At 44.6% G+C, this 23,186-nt stretch overlaps 1 protein-coding gene across 4 annotated transcripts in view; it reads right to left on the minus strand.

Moving 5' to 3' along the window:
• The window catches only part of lrp8 (low density lipoprotein receptor-related protein 8, apolipoprotein e receptor), a 124,665-nt gene extending 105,067 nt beyond the window's left edge, over nt 1-19,598 (minus strand). For 2 of the 4 annotated variants that reach the window (XM_038794683.1, XM_038794682.1), the window contains exons 1-2: nt 19,304-19,598; nt 18,746-18,865 (exon numbers count right to left, since the gene is read on the minus strand). In XM_038794683.1, the coding sequence (XP_038650611.1) occupies nt 18,746-18,865; nt 19,304-19,355 (172 nt within the window). In that variant the 5' untranslated portion in view covers nt 19,356-19,598. The remainder of the gene's footprint in view (nt 1-18,745; nt 18,866-19,303) is intronic. The other 2 variants (XM_038794684.1, XM_038794685.1) reach the window with 1 other exon arrangement.
• Between the last annotated feature and the right edge of the window lie 3,588 nt (nt 19,599-23,186).

Consider the following 23,186-nt stretch of genomic DNA (forward strand, 5'->3'; position numbering starts at 1 on the left):
CAATGTGTTTTAGACAAGTTGGATTTTATGGAGAGTTTGAGAACGGAATAATGGCAAGGAGCACATTGGTGAAATCAAGTCTGATGGTGACACTCTAACGGCTTCAGCAGTATTGCGGGGTAGTGGTAGATATTGCTGAGAAGGAAATATGAAAGGTTTTACCGCTGAGTAGGATTTGGATTCCACATATAACTCTGTTTTAAACTGAAATCTTACTTTTGCATGGTCTGGTTCAGCCCGAACGCATTCCCTGTGAAAGGAAAGAGGACAGGGAAGCTTCCCGAAAGAGGAGGGTGGAGGGGATAGGCAAAAAAAAAAAAAAACGACTCTCGACTTCGGTTGGAAAAAATCTGTCTCATTCTTGACATAATATCAGACATGCAGTCCCAACAGATTTTTTTAAATTAAAAGGCTCGAAAGACTTGATGCTAACGACGATTACATCCACAAATGGGAGACTGAACTAGTTAAAACGCATAGTTCTATTCTGGGCATTGAAGATCTAAAAGCAGTCGGCTGCTATAATTGACTGGTTTCAGGGTCACTGATTTCTTGTTAAATCTACAAATGCAGGAATTAAATTACTCTGCTCCAGATGAAGGGTAACATTTTCCCTCATACTTCAGTATGATTAACTTTCCTTGCCCATATTATTTAGGATTATCTCAATAGATATGGGGCAATATCTAGAATAATTAATGCAGCTCATCGCATTAGACTTGATATTCATAAGAAAAGAAAGAACTTGACTTAAAGCAGCTGACATAGTAATTGATGCTAATCATTTAAGTTCTTGGACTTCTTGATCTCTGGAATAACAAGGAAGAATATCAAGTGATCTCTGGGCCAAATAGTCTGCCACTATAATCAGGTCTGCTGTATGTGACACACTGCAACATTAGAGGGCTGAATTTGATCACCATATGATATTCTAAAATAACTGGGAATAGGAAAATTAGAGCTGCAGCCTGGGTCCCCCTATGTGGCACCTCTGCTCCTTGAGCAAAGAATTTTGAAATAGTTGTTGGCTCTATGCATTTTGTCCTATTAAACGCAGATAACATCAACTAAAATGATGGCAGTCAAAATCTGTCACACTGTATGACACAAAGCTAGGTGCACCAGAATTGTCTTTGGTAAATTAATGATCTTAGCCAAGTACCATAAGAATAGTTACAGCTGAGTACTTGCATGTTCAGAAAATCAAAACAAGAGCCTTGAATCAGATTTTCTGCTATTGCGCCACCATAACGTCATCATAACTCCAAAGCAACGACAAAGTCAGAGGAAATCCCTGGCGAATGTTGAGAACCATTCCAGGTACTGATCAATAACACCTATCAAAACAGATGATCTGAAATGCTTCCCTTCCCATTTCAGCTTTGTTACCTCTGGTGTTTCCCAAGGACCTATCCTTCATCTCCCCTCCTCCCACCCCAACTATTTCTCATCTACATGCTGCCCCTTGGCAACATCATCCAAAAACTCAGCATCAGTTTATAAATGGATCCTGACAACACCCAGCTCGATCATACATCCCCTCCAGTGTCTCAAAACTGTCAGAACGTCTTTCTGGAATCTAGCACTGGATGAACAAAAGTTTCCTCCAATTAGACACCAAGAAGACGGAAACCATTGATTTTGGTCCGTTTCTCAGCTGCCGACCCCATCATTCTCCCTGGCAGCTATCTGAAGTTGGACTGGACAGGTTGCAAATTTGACATCATGTTTGACTGCAAAGGCAGCTTCTGACCACATATCCATGCTGTCTGAAATACCACCTATTTCCGCCTATGAAGATCGTCCAACTCTGCCTCAGGCTATCTGCTGCTGTATCACTCATCCATACCTTTGTTGCTTCTATTCCAACACACTCCTTAACGCCCTACCCTCCCAAGGCTGGAGGTCCCTCAAAAAAGCCACTGGCTGCATTTCAACTCACAGCAAGTTCCATTCGCCTCACAGGCTCCCAGCTAAGTAAAGCCTTATTTTAAAATTATCATCCTTATTTTCAAATCCCTCATGGCCCTTGCTAATTTTCCCTTCCCACTTTGCTGTAATTTCCTCCAGCCCTATAACTCTCCAAATAAGTACACTGCCTTGAGCAAACCAATTTTTATCATTTGTCCATCAGCGTTTGTGCCTTCCTTTGCCAAAATCTCAAGGTGTTGAATTCCCTTCCCAAACCGCTCCTCCCATCATCCATCCTTAAAACCTACCTAATTGATCAAGCTTTTGGACATCTTTGTTATAATGTCCTTATGTACCTCAAGTGTCAATTTTATAACACTTGCATGAGCAGTTTTGAATGTTTTACTTTGTTAAAAGTGCCATACAAATGCCAGTTGTAGTTATTGCGGTTGTACGATGGTGACTGTAATCAGACCACATTGCAATGTTTGTTGTAGTTAAGATTTATATATTTCTCTCTTGTCGAGTGTGAAATATCATGACTGGGAATGAGTCCTTGCTCGTATGGTAATGTGGCATTGTCCAGGGATCAAACAGAAACCTCAATATTATAATTTATTTTATTTTTTATAAATTTAGAGTACCCAATTCTTTTTTTCCCCAATTAAGGGGCAACTTAGCGTGGCCAATTGACATATCTTTTGGGTTGTGGGGGTGAGACCCACGCAGACACAGGGAGACTGTGCAAACTATTATTGTAACTTATAGATCACTGAATGAACACCAGCCCCATCAGGTTCCCCTACTCTTTAGACCAGGAATTTTCAACTGCAGGTTGCAACCCACGGTGTCGGAGGATTCAAGGAGCTAACAGTCACGGTGATCCCAAAAGAGGATTTTCTTCTCACTGCGCCTATCAGCCGCTGACAGCATTTATGGCGATTACTGCTGCATAATCAGCCATGCAGTCTTCCAACCACAAGGGGCAACAGTAAGCAGGTCAGCACGTACTAGACGTAAACCCAGTGCCAAGCACCCTGTACATGCGTGCATTTGGCGTGAAATCACAGAGGCGAGCGGCTCCAGCACGGCAAGCAAGAGGACTGTGAACATGGATCGTTTTGTCACAAGAAAGAGATGACGAAAGACACAAACAGGCAGTGAATCTACTGCCCAGAATCTCACATCGGAATCTGCTTGAGAAAAATACATTTCACTGTACCTAAGTACACGTGACAATAAACAAAGTAAGCTTAAAAGCTTCTTAGCTTCCAAGATTAATCTCATTGTTTATTGTCTAATGAAATACAGGCCACGCTCGACTTTAATCAATTTTAAAATGATTCCAGATTGAGCAATATTTTTGATTAGTTGTAGATCAGTGGACCAAATTTATCCAAGATTTAATACATATTAACAACATTTCAAAGAACGACATTTAAAAAGTTTGGAGTTCTTGGATTCTGAATCCCTTAGGCTTCTTTCTCCAACCACCAAATCCAGTGAAACTGACAGAGGTTTCATAGCTCAAATCAGCAACATTAAAAGTTTTATGTTCTGCTTATGTCCAAGAAATATAAACCCCATTGAGTGCCGCACATGCTACAGTTCAATTTTTCTGTTCATGACATAGTTTAGTAAACTTACCACCTGCAGAATACCTCACAGTCACATGTTTAAGTTGAAATCTGCTCCCTGGTATTTAAATCTGTACTTTTCACTCTGGGAAAGGTGTCGTGGAACCACAATAAATATGGATGAACTTGCAGTAGAAATCTTCACATTTAATATATGGTTACCCTTGGAACCAAACTTAATATTTAAAAACAGCAGCAGCACCCTATCGCTGCACCAAAACTCCAGGTTTGAGTGTTATGTCAGGACTTGCTGGCCATAGATGGAGCATTGATAACCGTTCAATGGGCTGATGATCAGCTCAACTGTCCTTCCACTACTTCCCCCACTATTTCCCAAACGAGAAAATAAAAAGTGTGGGTATGCTTTTTCAGAGGATCAGTGAAGACCTGATGGGCTGAATGGTCTCCTTCTGCAGTGTAGGGATTCAATGGATATTTCCGCTTAACAAAAACTGAAAACTAGTAGTGCTGCTTATGGTGCATCAGAGGGTTTTAGAACAGGGAATGTTAGCAGCAAAAGGTGTGCTGATGAGGGGGCTAAGCATGACCACAAAAGTATTGTGTGGGAACTTAAACGTAACATTTTAAATGATGCATGCTACATCTAATATATTTTAGATGGATAAAAATCCCTTCATTGTTAGAAATGGTGTCAGCATTGGTTCAGTGGGAGGGAGATGTTGGCATTGGACAAGTAACCCAGAGGCCCAGACTCATCCTCTGGGACACAGGTTCAAATCCAACCATGACAGCTGATGGAACATAAATTGAATTAATACACATGGTTCACTAATGACCTTTCGGGAAATGAGTCTGCCATCCTTACCCGGTCTGGCCTTCACGTGACTCCAGATCCACCGTAATGTGGTTGACTCTTAACTGCCCTTTGAAATGGCCCAGCAACCTACTCAGTTGAAGGGCAATAGAGGATGGGTAACAAAAGCTGGCTTTGCCAGCGATATCCACGTTCCATGAAAGATCATGGGTTCAAATCTGATCCAGATAATGAGTGTATAATTCAGGTCAGACTGCACTAACCTGCTTTCATTCTCAACTATCCAAATATAGCCAGAGAATCACCTGAAATGGCTTTTTTTTTAAATTTAGAGTACCCAATTCTTTTTTTTCCCCAATTAAGGGGCAATTTAGCGTGGCCAACTCACCTAACCTGCACGTCTTTGGATTGTGGGGGTGAGACCCATGCAGACACAGAGAGAACGTGCAAACTACACACGAACAGTGACCCGGGTCCAGTATCGAACCTGGGTCCACAATGCCGCGAGACAGCAGTGCTAATCACTGCACTGTGCCACCCTTGAAATGGCTTCTTTATCCACTCTCACACTAACCTCTGCAGTCCCCCAAGGGTTTATCCTTGGCTCCTTCCTTTTTTCTCAACTGCATGCCATCCCTCAAGCTACATCCATTGGCTAAAAATACAGCATCAATTTCTACATTATGTGAATGATGCCCAGCACCCACTCTCCTGAAACCTCTACATTCTCTAAATTGCCAGACTGCTTGTCCAACAGCCAAGAATGGATGGCCAGAAATTTCTTCAACTAAACATTTCAGTGCATATTACAAATCCTTTCGCCACTAATTCCGTCCATCTCTCTGGTAAACCTCAATCCAAACCAAACCTTGGTGTCATATTTAACTGCGAAAGGAGATTCCAGTCACATATGCAGAACAACAATACCACCTATTTCAACCTCTAACATCGTCTGACACCATCCTGCCTCAGCTCACCTGCTGGTGAAACCCTCACCTATGTCTTGGTGACCTTGGTGACTTTTGTCCGAGTTAAAAGATTGTGGGCTCAAGTCCGACTCTGGTATTTTAACATAAAAATGAAAAATGGCGCATTACGGAGTGCAGTACCGCACAAATGTTGCTGCGTTGGAGGCTTCATATTTCAGATGAAAGTTTATCAAGACCCTATCTGGCAGTTATCCCCAATGTCCGTCCTTCAATCAATATCACAAAACCAGATTATCATGGTCATCATCATTGTGGTAGACTCCAATAGCACTTCATTGGCTGTAAAGCGCGGTGGGGTGTCAGGTGGTTATGGCAGACGCTGCACAAAAGGGAAGTATTTCCTTTTCCAACATATTCTTAGGGGACCTCTCATGTTCATCCTTCCAGAAACTTAATTTACTCTCTACTACCTGTGTCACTTACACCAAAACCAGTCTCCTATCATCCCTATGCTCACTGACCTATACTGTCTCCCGGTTAAGCCGCATCTCCATCTTCTTTGTTTTTCAATTGCCTCTGTGGTCTCTCGACTTTCTTGATCTCTGTAATCACGTCCAGTGTCACAGATACACTCACTCCTCCATGCCTGGCCTCTTGAGAATGTCCAATATTCATTACTCCACCCAAAACCCCACGTTCTCACTGGGCGCACTAAGCTAAAATCATGCTCGTCCCTCAGTATTTGTGCTGATGTTCTGGATTAATGTCACAGTAAATTGTCATTAAATGATTAAAATTAACAATACAAACATTTAATGGCATTCATTCAACAAACCAAGATAGACTTAACAATTTATCAAAATGGAAAACAGTACTTTTACATAGAGTACGCTAGGCAATTGTATCTTTTCAGCATAAATATAGCAGTAGCTCAGTCTTGTTACTAGTTTATTATTAATATGCTGCACAGAGTGGGGGGGGGGGGGGGGGGGAGGGGGTTAGACGTTAAATTTCAATCCGTCTAAATTTCCTGGCTAACTATTCTGCTCATCTCTGACATTGGTGTTTCGGAAGGTTCCAGATGCCCAACAGAAGTTGAAACGTCCCAGGCAATTCCCATACAATGGGGACGTCTGAAGAGTCCCCCAGCTTCCAGCGTACAGCGCTCCGGAGAACAGATCTGGGCCAATACATCTTTTTGCAATGCTTTTAACTCGTTAGATCAAACTGCTTCTACCATCAAAACCAGTGGCAGTCCTTATCCCCTTCATATTTCACCCTATATTCACGACAGCTCAAAATGCTCTCTCTCCTCCAAACATGCCCACGTGTCTAGAAGTGTGCTGTTTATGACATTCCACACTTTAAGTAGAGGTAATTTGAAAATTTCACACCTTCACTGTAACAATTTACTAAAATCCTAATATTGCCCCTGAATTTCCCCATTTGTAGAATGAGAAGGTCACAGCATTGATCCCCAATCTTTTTAGGTTAACTAATCTCAGACAGTTTCAATTTTTGTAAACTCCCCTTCCCAAGAAAATAATATTGCCCTTTGCCACAGTACTGTGTCGATACTGATATTCTAGTGCAGTACTGCTTTAAATTTGTGGACATATCACGTGTTCTTCTATTAATTCCTCGTGTCCCAAGCTGACCTTGCCAATATAGAGCAATTTCCTTTTTCATATCTACATCTATTTGGATATTACAGAGGAAGAAGGGTGGAGGAATAATTGCTTGGGTCACGGTGTAGCAACATTGTAAACAGAAGTGAAGAAAAACCGGTTTAAAATTTCACTATCGGTACACGTACGTGGCCAGAACAAATATTCCTGCATTGCTTTAAATATTGCCCTTCAGTGACCAGTAGAACCCATATCAATCAGTATACTCTAATTTCATGGCAGTAATCCATCACTGTACCAAATGTTTTCAACCACAATTTTCTGTCCTTGATGGATTGACATCCAAATACATCCAGTCAGACAGTTTTCTGCAATATGGGAATGCAGGTTCAAGATCTTATGTATTAGAGTATTGAAAAACAAAGCATCTCACTCCTGTTTAGGTTTGACACGGCATTCATTAGTCTGATAATTCCATAAATCTGCCGATGCTGCTCCACGGACGGTTCTGTTTGACCAGAATGAGAAGCAAACTCCAGAGATGTTCCATCCGTCTCAAGCAAGCCAGTTTTGTTTGACAAACTTTACCAAAGAATACGTCTGTGCAAGGAGTAACCAAGGCAATCCTTCAAACCTGGTTCTCCTGTGTTGAGATGGCTACACAACCTTCAGCCAATGAAAATATATGGAATTTGATAGTTCCACAATAATTTACAGATACATCACAGAAAACTTAAAGATATGGGCTGGGATTCTCCGACCCTTGGCTGGGTCGACGAATCCCCGGATGGAGGCGCAAATCCCACCCCGCCGTCGGCTGCCCTATTCTCCGGCGTGGTCTTTCAGGGGCCTGCGGAATTCCTGCCACACCAGTCGGGATCCGTTGACAGCAGCCCCCACCCCGGCGATTCACCGGGCCCTGATGGGCTGAGTGGCCATAAAGTTTTGGCCAGTCCCGCCGGCGTGAATTACTCATCTCACGCATGGCGGGACCTGGCAAGTCAGTGTGCGGGGGCGGTCCTGGGGGGTGCGCGGAGGGATCCGACCCCAGCGGGGGCCCCAATGGTGGCCTGGCCCGCAATCGGGGCCTACCGATCTGCGGGAGGGCTGGTCCCGTGGGGGGCCTTCTTTCCTCCGCTCCAGACCCCTGTAGGGCTCCGCCACATAGCCAGGGGCCGGCGCAGAGAAGGGAACCCCTGCGCATGCGCGGAAATACGCCAGCCGGGCCACGCATGTGCGAGATCACACCGGCCGTTCTGCGCATGCACAAACACGCGCGGCCCTTCGGCACCGGCTGGAGCGGCGCCAACCACCCCGGCATCAAGCTGTTGCTGACGGAGTGGTTGGTGCCGGTTTTCCGGCCAGCTTGGGGACATAGCCCCATTTTCAGAGAATCCCGCCCATGAACTTTTCTCACAAGCCAGCAAGTCACACAGAAAATGGTCAGTCCAAATTTGATACAGATCCCACCCAGCAAGTCTTCATACTATGTGCTTTGCACAATACATTCAAAGTTAAACTAGTAATAAATTAGGTGAAAGAAAGATACATGACCCTCATTCCTTTGTGTTTTGGGTCTAGCATAAGAGAAGATTACAGTTCATGACAGAGGTAAGCAAAGATTATTCCAAGTATCAAAATGTTAAGTGGTCAGAAAAGTTAACGATTTGGGGCTTGTACTGCTTAGAAATATTTTTGTTTTGCTACAAGTGATGGAGAAATATTGGGAAAGTCAGTGAAACATGACGATTGTTTTAATCGGTCTAGAGAAGGCTGTAACTGGCTGTGTAGGAAGGAATTAAGTTGTGGAGTCCCTACAAAGAATGCACAACCATTACAAGACATGCACAAGGAGTGCCAGACATAAGTAAGATGCAGTGCGGAGAATTAAAGTTTAAAGTCAAAATTAGATTGTACCAACTGAACCTAGCCTTGGATATTCTAACTGAGAAAATGAGACAGAAAATTCCATGGTCAATAATGTTTGCACATGACATTGAGCTATGTGGTGGGATGATAAGAACATGAGAGTATCTGTGTGTGTGCGTTGGGGGGGGGGGGGGAAGAGAGAAAGAGAGAGAGAGAGAGAGAAAGTACAGGGAGACGGGGGCGGGGAGTTGAAGATCAGTACAAAAGATCCAATCGCCAGTTTGAGTGTAGGGAAGAGGGTCAGAGTGCAGGTGTAAAGATTATTGGTGCAGACTTAGAGAAACTGAGTGGTTTTAAGTACCTGGGCTCAGCGATGGAAGTATGGAAATTGAAGTTAAGCAATGGATTAGCTCTGGTTTGAGCAATTGGACAAAGTGCAGTGGAGTGTTATGTAATAGAAAAATATCGATGATATTCAAAGGAGGAATCCAGAAGACAGTTGTAAAACCAGGCTAGTTAAATATTGCAGAAACTGCGGCAACAAATGACTGGATACTAATTAGGTGTGGAATCTGAGATGGGTGTGTGGAGTGTTGAGAAAGGACAATATCAAGAACCAATACATCAGGGAGTCAGTGAGGGTTGTGGGACCATCAAAGAAAGTACTCGAGAAGCGAATTAAATTGTATGGTCATCTGGGGCGAGGAGACAGGAAATGTGGTGAGGCAAGTGATGGAGATGACACTGCCAAAATGGGGGAGAAGTAGAAGTCCTAACACCAGATGGAAAGATGCAGTGGCATCAACCTGCATTCTGACAAGTGCAAAATAAAATGGGAGGAGGAGAATTAAGGAGGAAGAGGAAATTAAGGATAGTAGTAGTAGGAGGAGAAGAACTACTTAGAAAACAGGTCACCCTGTTTAAATTTGCAAGATTACAAGTGGAATTGACCATGCCCAGCCAAATAGATTTTGCACTATGAAGAGGTGTGGAAAATAATAACTTGGGATATAAAAATGTCAGTGAGACCTTTTTCCACCCAGAGTATGTTATCAGGGAAGGCAGACCAGAGGCACTGTTTCCGAATACAAAGAATGAGGGATACGGCAAGGTAGGTAGGTCAGTGGGGAAGATCAATCAGAAAAAAATTTACTTTTTAGGTGAAAGGTCTATATGCATTTTGAATGGTTAGAACACAAACTGCTTCTTCAAAATGGGAAAAATGTTCCGAGTAATTAGAATATGATTAAGTATCATTTCCATTTAATATAAAAAGTATTTAATGAAAATGTAATCACCGAGTGCTATAAATAGGTGTAGGAAGAGAAGCCAAGAATATGGTTTGTACCCTCATAACTCACATCATTTAAACGAGTTGAACAAGTGTGTTGCTGATTACATCAAATGCTGTTCATACCACGCAGAAAGTAATTATTTAGAAGAAAGCGTTTATTTCAAAATCAGAAAGATCATATCGCAACTGATTTAAATATTGTAAATTTAAGACAGCTTCAATGCAGCCGCTCTACTGTGGCTCTACTATGTATAATATTGTACAATGTATAATACAAGATGCACTATCCCATTTCATAAAACTTACTTCAACAACATCTCCCATGACATCTGCACCAAAAAGCCAAGAGCTGCAATATCATGGGAACACCATAATCTCCATTTTGTTCTCAGAGCTATTTACCACCCTGATTCGCACATATCGTTCTTTCATCATAGCTGGTTCAAAATCCTTTACTTCCCTTTCCAGCAACACTATGGAAAGCATCATCACCACAAGGAAGGCAGCCCACCACCACCATCTCAGAGTAACAGGGGATGGGCAATAGAAAACTTTGCCAACAACATCCATGTCTAAGACTAGAAAACATGCAGTGATGCACCAACCTTTTCACAGGAAACACTGAATAAGGCAACAACATTTTGTGCAAAACAAAAGTGAAAAACAATATTTCTTACATGTTAATCTATATTAATTTGGATATATTAAAGAGAGAAAAATAACTCCATTATTTTGGCTTTACTTTCTTTCTCTCCTGCGCAAGAGACATACAGCATGCTCACATCCAGTTCCAGGGAAGCCCTTGGAACCAGTAATCAGCCCTGATGTATAGCCTAGACTGTTAATGCTGGTAGGCCATTCAATAATGGAAGACACAGTAGCCAAGCCCAATCTTCACTTCATAATGTTTTGAAACCATGCTTTATATTTTTTTTTTTTTTTTAAAGTGTTTTGAATTTACTTTCACGAAACCGCCAACTCAATTTTTAAAAATGACCAAAGCCACAATCCAGTGATTTGGGATCACAGTCAAAGATGGTTGCACATTTGCATCACTATACCTTCTGCATTCCAAAACTAGTGAAGTAAAACAACCTGTTGGCAAAGCTGCACCAGGAACAATGGCCTTGAAAGAGATGAATAGGAGCCCTCATCCATCCCATTCGCAAAACATCCAGACCAGTGATGGGCAACCTAGGCTAGTGAGTGGGCCGCATGAGTGGCCCTGCATCACCTCAGTGGACTAAACTGAAATCGGGCTTGTTCACTAACCATGACCCCATGAATAAGATTAAATATATTTAATGCATGTCAAATATTACATAACAAGTTATAAAAAATGCTTAATCATTCATGCATTAACAGGAGTGTCATCAGCTCATCAGCTGCAAGTGGTAAAAACAAAATAAATATTTACACTTTAGATTCAGAGAGAGGGCATAGCTCTCACAGTCAATGTTGTGCGCAATCAACACGCACCTTACTTCTCTTGACCTTGCTTTACTTGTGTATCACTTCAGCTAAACCAGTAGGAAAAAAGCTATGCGGATGGAAACCAGCAGAATGGGGAAACTCTGTTTGTGAGCAACAGACAACAAAATATCTCGTGGGCCACATTCAAAACCCTAATGGACCCCATAAGCTGCCCGAGCCACAGGTTGCCCACCATTGATCCTGGCGATCACCTGGGTACTCATACTTGGAGATAAACCATCAGACATAATCACATTGACAATGGGACTCCGGCTGAGAGAGGCATGATCCAATCCAGGTAACTGGAATACACTAGCCATGATCAAATTTGGATCACTGGGCAGTTGGAGCGAGAATGTCATGTGACCAACCAACTGTGACCAACCAACTGTGAGTGTTTAAGCACCTGTTTTCTCTGCAGAGGAGGACAAACAGCTGAGTCACTCAAGGTTAACACTCTCTAACCTTGTCTGTTGAATTGGTTTATCCAGATGCTGCAGATGGAGTTTTTAAAACCCAAGTGCTGCTGTCTCCAGAAGAACAGATACATCACCTGTCTACATCTTTAAACCGCCTCAATGCTGAAATCAACAGGACCATTGAGTGATGGTACAGGACCATCAACTTCAGCCTCAGGTCAACCAAGTCACCGCCTTCAAAAGCCATAGGCCCTTTCATTTATCTGGACTCTAGATCATTTAATCTATCCTCCCCATCCTGTAATCTATATATAAGAACATAAGAACTAGGAGCAGGAGTAGGCCATCTGGCCCCTCGAGCCTGCTCCGCCATTCAATGAGATCATGGCTGATCTTTTGTGGACTCAGCTCCACTTTCCGGCCCGAAAACCATAACCCTTAATCCCTTTATTCTTCAAAAAACTATCTATCTTTACCTTAAAATGTGTGAACTTCAAGTGTGTGTGCGCATATGTGGAAGTCGTAGCATTTCTTTTATTATTTTTACTTAGACTGGATTAAGTTTAATAAAAACTATTCTTTTTTTGTGTTAAAAACTCAGGAAAACCTGTCTAATCATCTCTTCTATAGTCACAACACAAACAGTTAAACATTTGTTGAATTAGCAAGTATATTAGTTATTATCTTAAAAACTTGTGTTCAAACAAGGAGTGGAAAAAGGAAAGCCATCTGACCACTCCTACCTGATCAAACATTAACCTTTCACATATGAACACCTTCCATTAGGGATAATGATCAGGATTGGGATGCATCAAAATAACTGCAGCAATTGCGACATCTCATCAACCTGAACATCAAATGGTATGGCATTAACCCAGTAGGTCATAGTGAAAACTCCACTTCACAATTACAATCATAGAATCCCTACAGTGCAGGAGGCCATTCAGTCCATCGGGTCTGCGCCGACCTTTCAAATGAGCACTCTGCCCATGTCCATCCCGCCCTGGCCCAGTAACCCCATAACCCAACCTGCACTTCCCTGGACACTAAGGGGCAATTTCACATGGCGAATCCATCTAACTTGAACATCGTTGGACTGTTGAATCAGTTCCGTCTGTGTGATACCAGTATTTATCAGTTAACCTCGTAAACAAACGTTCCCATTTATGCAGCTTTTATCCCTTTATAGTGTGTATGAATCAAATAACGCAGTAGGTGGCAGAGCACAAATTTAATTTAATTGCATCATGAATGCTGAAAATATGGTTCTTTTCACTCAGCTCCTTCAAATATCGATGGGAATGTATATCAAGGTTGGCATAATGTTTAAAAGCAATTGGTATCAATCAGAATCATACCATCTTCAAAAAAAAATTTAAAATAGTCTTAGATGAAGGAGTAGGAATGTGTGTTTGACAAATAGCTAGATTAGAAAGGAATTTTTCATGACCCTCTGCAGAATGACTTTAATTCCAGCAGTTTGATAGGAGGGGTAATGTATAATTTTTAAAAAGACACTTCAAGGTGCGACTGGAGTCTCAAAGCAAGAGGAGGTCTTACGAGGAAAGGTTGAGGGTGCTAGGCCTTTTCTCATTAGAACGGAGAAGGATGAGGGGCGACTTGATAGAGGTTTATAAGATGATCATGGGAATAGATAGAGTAGACAGTCAGAGACTTTTTCCCCGGGTGGAACACACCATTACAAGGGGACATAAATTTAAGGTAAATGGTGGAAGATATAGGGGGGGATGTCAGAGGTAGGTTCTTTACCCAGAGAGTAGTGGGGCCATGGAATGCACTGCCTGTGGAAGTAGTTGAGTCGGAAACGTTAGGGACCTTCAAGCGGCTATTGGATAGGTACATGGATTACGGTAGAATGATGGAGTGTAGATTAATTTGTTCTTAAGGGCAGCACGGTATCATTGTGGATAGCACAATTGCTTCACAGCTCCAGGGTCCCAGGTTCGATTTCAGCTTGGGTCACTGTCTGTGTGGAGTCTGCACATCCTCCCCGTGTGTGCGTGGGTTTCCTCCGGGTGCTCCGGTTTCCTCCCACAGTCCAAAGATGTGCAGGTTGGGTGGATTGGCCATGATAAATTGCTCTTAGTGTCCAAAATTCTATGATCTATGATTAACCGAGGACAAAAGTTCGGCACAACATCGTGGGCTGAAGGGCCTGTTCTGTGCTGTATTTCTCTATGTCTTGGATAAGAAATCCACATCCATTTCAAATTCTCCAGCCTCTATCCAAATAGATTAGTTTCATTTTAATTTGTTACTTTTTTTTAAATTTGCCTTTTAGTTCTTATAATAATTCTAACTCAGTTTTCCTTAACAAAATTCAATTTAGTTTGAATTCAAACAAAACTTTCAAATCAAGAAGTCAAGAATAATGGGCGCGATTCTCCGTAAATGCGGCGAGTCGTAAAGGCTGCCGTGAAACTGGCCGTGTTTCACGGCAGCCTCCGCGCCCCCTCCCGGGACCCGATTCTCCCCCCCCCCGGGCGGGGCTAGCAGCGGGGCCCCGTGAACCACGGCATCGCGGCCTTAGCGACCATCGCTAAGTCCGCACGCCAAGCGTCACGCCGGCTGACGCGCACGATGATGTCAGCCGCGCATGCGCGGATTGGACGGCTCCAACCCGCGCATGCGCGGGGCCGTCATCTCCCTCGGCCGCCCCGCGGACTGATCCTGCGGGGCAGCGGAGGGAGAAAGAGTGCGTCCGTTACGGACGCACTGCCCGCGATCGGTGCCCACTGATCACGGGCCCATGCCCCCCTTGGCACAGCCGTGGTATTGCCGTGCCAATCGGGGCCCTGGATGCCCAGAACGGGCATGTTGCGCCCGTTTTTACAACGGCAGCAAGCAGGTGTGTTTGCTGCTGTAAAAACGGCCGTAAAGGCCTGGGAACTCGGCCCATCGGCCTGGGGAGAATCGCTGTTCGCCGTAAAAAACGGCGAGCAGCGATTCGTGTCGTGGGGCGGCCGTGTGGGGGGGGAGAATAGCGGGAGGTCGGGAAAAATGTCGGGAAGGCCCTCCCGCTATTCTCCGACCAGTCGTGGGCAGCGGAGAATCGCGATCAATGTGTTATGGTGGTTTTACCAGAGACAGTTTGAATTCAAACAGAATTTTTAAATCAAGAAGTCCAATAATGTGTTACGGCAGTTGTACCAGAGACAGTGTACTTTCTGAAAGGGAAATTGATTATGACCAATTTGAATTTGAGAGTGCAACTAGAAGGGTAGCTAAAGAGGAACTAGTGGATGTTATGATGTTCCATACAAAAGGTTATTACACAAGACAAGGGCTCATGGGCTTTCGAGTGATAGATGAGCATAAATAGAGGATTGGTTAATGACAGAAAGCAGAGTCGGGGTAAACAAGGCAATTTCAATTCGGCAGCTGTGACTAGTAGGTGGCACAAGGATCAGTGCTGGGTCCACTAACTAAATTCTATGTTAGTGACTTAGATGAAAAGACTGAGAGTAATGAATCCAATTTTGTTGGTGATACAAAGTTAGGTGGAATAGTCAAAGAGGCTGCAAAGCAATATGGACAGGCAAATTAGCAATAGGTGATAGATGGCATATAATTTGGGCAAGTGTGAGGTTATTCACGTAGTTAGGAAGATTTTTTTTAAATTTCTAAATGGAAAGAAACTTTCAAATGCTAATGTTGGAAGGGATTTGGCTATTCTTGTCAAAAACATTAGCATGAAATTACAGGAAGCAATTAGGAAATCAAATGGCACAGTTGACTTTATTGCATGCAGTTTGGAATAAGAGTGCAGGTTTTGCCATGCTACAATTTAACAGGCTTTGCTGAGACCATACCTGGAATACTGTACAACATTTTGGTTTCTATTAAGGTTTATATAATTACGTTGGAATGGTGCAGGAAAGGTTCACTGGATTGATTCTTGGATGAAAGGATTGTCCTATTGTGAAAGGCTGAGGGGAATAGACCTGATTTGTCGGCACTTTAGAAGTACGAAGATCTCATTGAAACGTTTGCGATTCCGAGGGGATGGATAGGTGCTAAGAAGTTGCTTGATTTGGCAGCAGAACCTTGAACTAGGGGCCACAGTTTACGGATAAGGGGTCGATTACTTAAAACTGAGATGAGGAGGAATTTCAGGGGTTGGAAATCATCATAATTCTCTACACTGGAGGGCGGTTGATGCTGCATCGTTGAGTATACTCAAGGCATATATCTTTGGACAGTAGGGTAATCAAGGAATATAAGGATTGAGTGGATAAGTGACATTAAAGTCAAATATCATCCAAGATGTTATTAAATGGAGAGAGTCATTGGGTCATATGGCCAATTACTGTTCATATATCTTGGGAAAAATTCTCCATTCCTGAGGTAAGTCCCGGCATCAACAGAGGATCCGTGGTGTTTCACCACAGGAAAATCAACACCAATCCCTCACCAATTCCGGTACCGGTGAGGGGCTAGCATTGGTGCCACGTGAAACACCCGTGGATCGTGCGGAAAACAGCCGGAGAAATCACTGGATCCCGGGCCACGCATGCGTAGGGCTGACAAGCTGCACCCATCGCATTGGAAAACATGGTGCCGGCTATGCTGGACCGCATATCCAACCCCACAGCCTACCCCCTGACCACCCCCCACCACTTCCCCCAGCCCTAGCAGAAGCCTCCCGGCCAGCGGCAAGGATCCCGGCCGGGTGTGGCGGCGCTGAACACTGTCCGCAGCTGGCACGCCAGGTTCCCAAACGCTGGGACCACTGGTGGGCCGCGTCGTCGGGATCTCGGCCCATCGGGGGCGAAGCATCGCAAACTGGCGCCTGCCCCGATTCCGGCGTCGGAAGCCATTCTCCACCCGACTGCCGATCCTGATTTAGGCTACGGTGAATTCCGCCCCCATGTTTTAAAATGTAGGGTGGCACAGTAGTGAGCATTGCTGCCTCACAACACCCGGTAACTGGGCTCAATTCTGGTCTTGGGTGACTGTGTGGAGTTTGCACTTTCTCCCGTGTCTACGTGGGTTTCCAAAGGGTGTTCCAGTTTCCTCCATCCAAAGATGTGCAGATTAGGAGGAATGGCTATGTTAAATTGCCCCTTTGTCCAACAGGTTCGATGGGGTAATATAACATAAGTACAATGCAGAAGGAGGCCATTCAGCCCATCGAGTCTGCACCGACCCACTTAAACCCTCACTTCTACCCTATCCCCATAATCCAATAACCCCTCCAAACCTTTTTGGTCACTAAGGGCAATTTATCATGGCCAATCCACCTAACCTACACGTCTTTGGACTGTGGGAGGAAACCGGAGCACCCGGAGGATCCCCACGCAGACACGGGGAGAACATGCAGACTCTGCACGGACAGTGACCCAGCGGGAAATCAAACCTGGGACCCTGGTGCTGTGAAGCCACAGTGCTATCCACTTGTACTACCGTGCTGCCCTGTGTGGGTTGTGGGGATAGGTGGGGGCATGGGCCTAGGAAAGGTGCTTTTTCCCTGAGGGTCGGTGCAGACTCAATGGGCCTCCGCTGCACTGTAGGGATTCCATGATTTGTTATGCTACAAGACTATTAATACAGAGAATGAGAGTTCAAATCATACACTGGCAGTTTGAGAATTTGCACTGTTTGCAAACATCAAGAAATAAAATTATAATATTCTTAAACTTGGACAGGCAGCTTTGAAATTATTGTAAAATCTAGATTGATTCATTGAACACCTTCAGTCCTTACCTATTGCAGCCTACTTATGACTTCAGTCCTACAACAATGTAGTTGACTCTTAAAATGCCTCCGTAAGTGGCCCTGCAAGCAACTCTGCTGTGTCAATGTTCAAAAAGGTTAAACAAAATGGAAAATGTGCTTAATGTTAATTTCGCTCACGCCAAGCCTGCTTAGGGTCCTGACAACTTGAGCAGGCAGTGAGGAAATTAAGATGTATCAGTATCTTATCGTGCAGTGCTGTTACATTTCATTTTGTTTCCTCCTTGCCCTCCCCCGCTCCCCAATCATATCAAACCACACTGTTACTAAAGACTTGTGGACCCATTGTGAAAACACTCCCTTAGTCTAGTCACCTTTACATGAATCTGCAGCTCCTCCCTGACTCAGCAAATGTTAACTGCGCTATTTCGAGCCACAGACATTTCTCTAATCTCCAACCAACAACCACTCTTCAATGAAAATAGGGACTGGTGGGGGGTAAATATCCCGGCGTCTTTAGGGCAGAAGTGGAAGGGGGAGATGTTGGAAGAAAATTAATAAAATAAAAATTGAAGCCTTTTTTTTCCGGAACATGCAACATTCTTGTAACTTAAATAGTGCTGAATCATTGTATTTAACTGTTGCACGAAATGTGGAATTGCTCACAATGTACTTCCTGCTCCTCCCTGGTCACTTCTGCTTGCCTCCGCTTGCCCTCAAAATGAATAAAATGCACCTTCTGGGTGTGGATAAAAGGTAGAGGAGGGAGGTGTGTCTAAATTGAAATCATCCATTGGTAATTCGCGGACACGTGGACAAATCTGCTGTTCTGCAGCGAACCAACGATTGTGTCGTTTCAATTCCGATCGGAAGACTCGTTCCCATTCATTAAAAGCGCAGAGCAAAGCCGGCATAAAGCTGTCAGCTATGTTGGAAGTAGGGGGGGGGGACTTGCTGGGATCAGAGGGAAACGCTGGACCTTCTCCACACACACACACACACACACAGATGCGTCCCAGAAACTAACAATCCTCTGCGCGCCCTGAAGCTCCAGGTCACAAGTTTATTGTGTGTGGCGCTTGCTTTGCCATTTAATCATTTGGCGGTACTCACGGCAGTTGTCCTCATCGCTGTTGTCGGCACAGTCATCCTCCCCATCGCAATGCCAGAGTAAGGAGACACACCGATCATTTCTGCATTGAAACTGACCAACGTCGCAGTGCAGCCGAGTACCTTCATGGCAGGGAAAGCCTGGTTAGCTTATTTTAAAATAAAGTCACACACTATTGCAAAAAAAAGGAGGGGGGGGGGGGGGAACAGCAACTGCAGCAATGGAGAATTTCCCCATGCAGTCACCTACCAGTGTCTCCTCGGCCACATATTCCAATATATCAGTCCATTATTATATATATATATACATTTTAAATTCACAGGAAATAGCATGTTCTGATATCAGAATCTGCAGCGGATGTTCTGAAAGCATTCTGGTAATACATAAACCCCTTGCAGTATTAAATTAGGCACGCGTTCATAGCATCAATAACCTTCCGCCTGCCGGCTCATTTCCCCCCTCTCTTCCAAACACAGCCCCATCAACTGCAATGAAAAATTTGGACCACCGTCACTCGTTACTAAAGAAATATAAAATGTGATTCTGAAATGGATACTGACCTTTAGTAATGTGCAAATTCAATAATAAAAACGTGACTGAATGGACCCACATTGTCCCTCTCGCTCATCCCCTTGATGCTGCAACCTCTCTCTCTCTCTCTAAATATCACTGTTCTCTGTAGGAGCCGAAGTGGTTTGAATATTTCTAACAGCAGTTACTGACGTAAGTGAATTGGAAGGAGGAACCCGCAACCGCACAAGCCTCTACTAAAAGGAAGAGCATGTGTGAGGAAATAACCTGAATACCTAGCCTTTAAAACGGAGCGAGGATCTTCAGTGATGGCTCTGTGTTGTGGCGACCCCAGCAGTGGCAAAGAGCTATCCCCTGTGATCTGACCTCGCCGGGGGGTGGGGGGTAGGGGGGGGGGGGGGCGGTGAGGGGAGTGCCAGCACTGCTAGAATTGGCCTCAAAACTTCCGGAGCAAGGAGAATTAAAATGAGGCAGGGTCGTCACTTCTTGAGCAGTCCCTGCCTGCTGACAAGTGTTTGTGCCCATGATAAGTGACCCCTGCTCCAAGCCCTGATGTGATGCTCGGCACCTTCCTTCATACCTCTGCTCTTTCTTCAAGCTGCTGGACTTCCAGTCCAACTTTCCTTCTCCTTGAAAATGTGCTTGTGTTCATCCTGTTTCTGGGAAAGTATCTTTCCATGTCTCTCACTGACCTTCTATCGGTGTTTTTAAAAATAAATTTAGAGTACCCGATTATTTTTTTTCCAATTAAGGGGAATCTAGCATGGCCAATCCACCTACCCTGCACATCTTTGGGTTGTGGGATGAAACTCACGCAGACACGGGGAAAATGTGCAAACTCCACACGGACAGTGACCCAGGGCCGGGATTCGAATCCGGGTCCTCAGCGGCGTATTCCCGGTGCTAGCCACGTGCCACCCTCTATCGGTGTAAAGTTCAAAAGATATACGGGGCAGAATTAGGCCATTCAGCCCATCGGGTCTGCTCCGCCATTCTATCATGGCTGATATGTTCCTCATCAGCAACCTACAATTTTACAGGCCAAGAGCCAGATTGCAAATTCAGGCAGAGCATCTCCTCCCTAGAACACATGACCTAGGAGCAGGAGTAGGAAATTTAGCCTCCCGAGCCTAAACACCCTCAATGTGATCATGGCTGATCCCATCCTGGCCTTAACTCCACCGTCCTGTCTGTTCTCCATAACTCTTCAACCATTACCAATTAAAAATCTGTCTAACTCCTCCTAAAATTTACTCACTGTCCCTGCATCCACCACACTCTGGGGGTAGTGAATTCCACAGATTCACAACCCTTTGGAGAAATAGGGCGCGATTCTCCCGACTTACGAAAAATCGGAGAATAGCGGGCGGCGTAAATTTTTACGGACACACTGGTCCGACGCCCTCCCGCTATTCTTCCCCCCCCCCCCCCACGCCCGCCTCCTGACACGAATCGCTGCCCGCCGTTTTTTTATGGCGAGCAGCGATTCACTCCTGGCCGATGGGCCGATTTCCAAGGCCTTTACGGCTGTTTTTACAAGCGTAAAACACACCTGCTCTGACCGTTCGTAAAAACGGCCGTAAAGTCCTGTTCTCGGGAACCATGGCACCGATTGGCACTGCCGTACCACGGCCGTGCCAAGGGTGCCATGGGCCCGCGATCGGTGGGCACCGATCACAGGCAGCGGGTACTTACCCCACGCACTCTTTCTCCCTCCGCCGCCCCGCTGGATCCATTCGCGGGGCAGCTGAGGGGCATACCGGCCCGCGCATGCGCGGGTTTCACGCATAGGCGTGATGACGTCATCCGCGCATACGCGGGTTGGAGTCGTCCAATCCGCGCATGCGCGGCTGACGTCATCTGACGCGTCAGCCGTCGCTAACTTTGGCTAGCGGGCTTAACGAAATTCGTTAAGCCCGCGATGCCGGAGTTCACGGCCGCGCGATGCTAGCCCCGACCGGGGAGATGAATCGGTTCCCGGTCGGGGAGGCGGAGGCTGGCGTCAAACGCGCCCGTTTTTGACGCCAGCTTCCCGATTTTTCGTAACTCGGGAGAATCGCGCCCATAGTTTTTCCTCAAATCCGTTTTAAATTTTCTCCCTCTTATTCTAAGATTATGAACTCTCGTTTTAGAATTCCGCACAAGAGGAAGCATCAGCTCCACGTCGACTTTATCCATTCCTTTTAGCATCTTGTATACCTCAATTAGATCTCCCCTCATTCTTCTAAACTCCAGAGAGTATAGGCCTAAACTGTTCAATTTCTCCTCATATGACAAACCCCTAATCTCTTGAATCAATCCAGTGAACCTCCTCTGAACTGCCTCCAATGCCACTACATCTTTCCTCAAATAAAGGGACCAAAACTGTGCACAATACTCCAGGTGTGGTCTTACCAAGGCCTTGTATAGATGCAACAACACTTCCTTACCTTTATATTTAATTCCTTTTGCTATTCATAGAACATAGAACATTACAGTTGTGCCGAACAATGATCACCCTACTTTAAACCCACGTAACCCATAAACCCGTAACCCAACAATCCCCCCATTAACCTTACACTACGGGCAATTTAGCATGGCCAATCCACCTAACCCGCACATCTTTGGACTGTGGGAGGAAACCGGAGCACCCGGAGGAAACCCACGCACACACAGGGAGGACGTGCAGACTCCACACAGACAGTGACCCAGCCGGGAATCGAACCTGGGACCCTGGAGCTGTGAAGCATTGATGCTAACCACCATGCTACCGTGAGGCCGTCATGCCAGCATTCTATTTGTTTCCTTATTATCTGCTGCACCCGCATGCTGGTTTTCTATGACTCATGCACATTTTTTCAACCAATATACATGACCTCACAGTTATCCATGTTAAATTCTTGATGCTGAATGTTAATTGTGAATGATCTCTTATCTTGAAAGTTCTGGCCTAATCCGTGATCCCAAGTTTGGCATTAAAAGCAAAATAATGCAAATACTGGAAATCTGAAATGAAAACAGAAAATACTGGAAAAACTCAGCATCTGCAGAGAAACAAAGCTAATGTTTCGAGTCCGTAGGAAGAAGTTACGCAGACTGCAAATGTTAACTCTGGCAATCTCAGATCCTGCCAAACCTGCTGAATTTTCCCAGCATTTACTATTTTTATCCTAGGTATGGTTTTAGGTATGACCATTCTGCTGGTGATATTGTTGTCTGTGTTACGCAGCTTTTGACCTTGCCTTTGAACACTTTGGTGAGTCTTCTCCAAAGGCTGTTAAGTTTCTGATCGAAAGATGCAATGTTCTTCGTGGTACATACGTTGAGCTTCATTGGAACTGTGTAGGAGGCCGAGGACAGAGGGTTCAGAGTGAAAATTAAGTGCTCACAGTGCTGTCTGCTGTATATTGAGGTTACCAAATGCAGATTGAATGGTCATTTTGCGGAACATTTCCATTCAGTCTATAAGCGTGACCCTGAGCTTCCAGTCGCCTTGTCATTTCTGGGCTCAATATTGGGTTCTGCCCGGAGTTTGTACATTAGCCCCATGCCTGCGTGGGTCTCACCCTCACAGCCCAAAAGATGTGCGGGTTAGGTGGATTGGCCATGCTAAATTGCCCCTTAATTGGAAAACAATAATTGGGTACTCTAAATTTACTTTAAAAGAATCATAGCCTCGCCCCTTTGTTTTTGAAAGCAGTAGCTGGAGATGATTCTGCTTTTCCCACTTACACCTCCTCTAGATACCTTTTGTATCTTGACTTATCCGATTACCATCTCCTGTTGCCTTCCACAATCATCACTTTTATCCTTTAATCTCTTCTGCTATCTACCCTATCACTGACTTGTCCTTTTGTTATTTCCTCCTGTACTTGTTTAAAACCTGTCACACCTCTAACATTTTCCAACAACAGATCATCAACCTGAAATGTA

This window comes from Scyliorhinus canicula, chromosome 4 (assembly GCF_902713615.1).
Source record: "Scyliorhinus canicula chromosome 4, sScyCan1.1, whole genome shotgun sequence".
NCBI classification, from domain to species: Eukaryota; Metazoa; Chordata; class Chondrichthyes; order Carcharhiniformes; family Scyliorhinidae; genus Scyliorhinus; species Scyliorhinus canicula.